Here is a 3,300-nt window from a genome sequence, read left to right as displayed (position 1 = left end):
AGAACAGCATTTTTATTTATCCCTTGAGTATACATCTGCAAACTATAATATATAGTCAGTATAGAATATATATCTTCTATATAGACTGAGTTAGCCTTTCCAACCACGTTAGTCTTGCTATTTAATCTGTAGGTGCTGAAAGCAAATAACCATAACCCTTACCCTTACAGGTGTGAATAAAACACAATTCTTAACGCCACCCCATCTGACATTACAGGCTCATAGTCCTTATATTGGCTAATACAAATGTACTGTGATTCCATCAAAGGTAACCCATGGCTCTTTACATGGTTTTGGTGGGTAGAGGAGCAGGTTGTGACCTAGTTAAAAGTTCAGTAAACAGCCTTATGGTGTCAGTGCCCAGATTTCAGTGAGTTCTGGAACTACAGGTCCCATTCCGGTATGTGCTGCCGGTAGTCGTCATGCCATTCTGTAGATCCTCAGCACTATACGCTCTACTTTTCAAAGCCGTAGCGTAATAGTCCACTGGTTCTTCAGTGGCGTTCTCCATCCAGCTAAGGCACAGGACCTTCTGAAAAGACCGTTTAAAGTTGTCTGAAAGAAATCCATACAAGAAGGGGTTGGCACAACTATTGGCGTAACCAAGTGCAACAGAAAGTTGGCTGATTGTGGTATCCCCCTTCCTGGCAAAAACGCCCACTAACTGTACAATGTAGAAGGGCATCCAGCAGACCACAAAAACTGTCACGACGACAGTCACCATGAGTGTTAGTTTACGCTCAGACCGACGTCTCTGCTGCCAGCCGGCCTTAAGGGCTACAACTCTCATCTTTGTTATGATAAGGATATAGCAAAGGCAAATAGCGGCCATAGGCAGGAGGAAGCCCATCAAAAACGTGTAAAGGACAAAGACGACAACCCAGTGCTGTGAGGGTTCAGGCATGAGCACGTTACAGGCCACCGTACCATCACGATTTGGTGCAGTACTGGAAAAGACTACAATGGGTAAAATGATGAAGATGGAAAAGAGCCATACTCCGAGATTCACCATCTTGGCCACGCTCGGTCGTCTGTACCTGGCTGCACTGATGGGATGTACCACAGCCACGTAACGGTCCAAGCTGAGAACAGCAAGGCAATAGACGCTAGTAAACATGTTCATGGCATCCAAGCTGAGTACTAGTCTACACAACAACGAACCAAACGGCCAGTGATGGAGAAGAGTAGAGGTCACCAAGAAGGGGACACTTAACATTAGTAGTTCATCTGCAATGGCCAAGTTCAAAATATATATGTTGGTGGCAGTCTTCATCTTGGCATATCTCAGGATAACATATATCACCACTGAATTACCACACAACCCTATAATGCAAACTAAAGAGTACACAAAAGAAATAAAGATGGCGATCCCAGGTGAATCAGTGGAAGTACCATTTCGAGATGTATTACCTCCAAAGTACTCTGGTGAATTGTCCAGCAGTCCCATAGTATACTCTGAATTATTGCTTGCCAGCATCTTATCAGCCGAGGTTGACTTTTACCAAGAAATTTCCTAGTATATTTTCTTAGCATCTGTCTGGCTGCTTTGGTGCCATTGCAGCAAAAAGGTCTAAGTTGTGGATGAAATTTTACTGTGATCTTGACATAAATCCTCCTTTACAGAAGCGCTTGTGTTCAACATGACTTTCGAGTATCATTCCAGTGTCGTCTTCAAACTGGCATGCCTGGGAATCCCGTGGTTTGCTGTTACCAAGTAACGTGGCTTTAACAACATTCAAAGACTGGTAAATTGAACTCTGTCTCTGCGTAAAGATTCAAGAAGCCACCGAGTTATTCTGCCAGATGCTTGCACTCCGCTCTCCTTCCTTCAATAGCCAGAATTATCAGAAGCTGCAGCTCTTGTTGCAGTCGGTGGCTGGAGGAGGAGCTGTCTGACTGATTCACCGATCTGAAAGCATCAGAAGCAGTTAGCAAACGCTAACCAAACCAAATTACCCGCTGCTCCGGGGCATATACGACAACCTCGGCTCTGCAGACCGAAGCTAGGCAAGAGGTGTGAGAGGGTGGAATGAGGGAGATGTATCTAGAGTCAAGCTGGGAGGGGAGAATATTTCAACTCAATGTGTTCTTTACTTAGGACTCTATTTGTCTTCTTTCAACATTATATCACTAGAACTCTAGCTTACACAGTGGGTTTCTCCAGCTAAGGCAATTGTCCTTCTCTCTGTATTCGTATCACTTCTATTCTATTTTGGTCTCCTCGTTTTGCGCATGCATTTGTTTGCATGGGTTGTTTTTATTTTCACACTTAACTTATCAACCTAACTGAGGATCACGCACACTTAGGGTCCCAAGTCACAGTGTCGCCTTTCGCCGGCGGGTCTGTCCAGGGGGCTCCGCTGCTGCCGTCCGTCCGTCTCGCGTCCCGCTCCCTCGGGTGGGGGCGTCCTCTCCTGCCGGGGTCCTGGAGAGGTTCTTCTGCCGTCCTCTGTGTGTGCACGCTGTCATGGCGGTCAGGAATCCCATACCCAGCACTTGTGCGTGTCTGGCGCATGGGCCGGGTCTGGCGCATGGGCCGGGTCTGGCGCATGGGCCAGGGGCCGCACTTGTGCGTGTCTGGCGCATGGGCCGAGTCTGGTGCATGTGCCAGGGGGGCGCACTTGTGCGTGTCTGATGCATGGGCTGTGTCTGGCCCATGGGCCATGAGCGCACATGTGTGTCGTAAGTGTCTGTGTGCGTATGTGTAGCGTGGGTGTCGGTGCGTATGTGAAGTGCCGGAGTCAGTGTGCGTGATCTTCTCGCTAGATCTGGTGATGTGTGGTTTGCACGTTTCTGTCTGGCGCATGGACCGTATCTGGCTCATGGGCCGGGTATGTGCACGAGTTTGTCGTAGGAGTGTGTGTGGATGAGTGTGTGTGGCGCTGGTGTGGGTGTGGGTGCGTATGTGTGTGGCGCTGGTGTGGGTGCGTATGTGTGTGGCGCTGGTGTGGGTGTCGGTGCGTATGTGTGGCGCCGGAGTCGCTGTGGGTGTCGGTGCGTATGTATGGTGCCGGAGTCTGTCTGCATGTGTTTCTGCTTCCATAGTCTGTGTGTGTCTAGCACCCGAGTCTGTGTGCGTAAGTATGCATGTGCTGTCTTCTGGCTAGATTTGATGCTGTGTGATTTGCACGTTTCTGTTCATGGGCCGGGTGTGTGCAATGAGTCTGTCGTAGGAGTCTGTGTGCGGATGTGTGTGTCTGGTGTCGGTGTGTATGTGTAGTGTTGGAGTCTGTGTGGGTGTAGGTGTGTATGTTTAGCGCAGGAGTCCGTGTGCAAGAGTGTCCGTGTGTTGCAAATGTT

At 48.8% G+C, this 3,300-nt stretch overlaps 1 protein-coding gene across 1 annotated transcript; it reads right to left on the bottom strand.

The window, feature by feature from the left end:
* Positions 1 to 367: 367 nt before the first annotated feature.
* On the bottom strand, positions 368 to 1,447 carry SSTR1 (somatostatin receptor 1). Its single transcript, XM_089496306.1, has one exon. The coding sequence runs from the start codon at positions 1,445 to 1,447 to the stop codon at positions 368 to 370; it is 1,080 nt and encodes a 359-aa protein (XP_089352432.1).
* Between the last annotated feature and the right edge of the window lie 1,853 nt (positions 1,448 to 3,300).

This window comes from Sceloporus occidentalis, unplaced genomic scaffold (genome assembly GCF_023333645.1).
Source record: "Sceloporus occidentalis isolate IW3139 unplaced genomic scaffold, rSceOcc1.0.p SCAF_89, whole genome shotgun sequence".
Lineage (NCBI taxonomy): Eukaryota > Metazoa > Chordata > Lepidosauria > Squamata > Phrynosomatidae > Sceloporus > Sceloporus occidentalis.
This window is presented reverse-complemented; position numbering and strand designations above follow the sequence as displayed.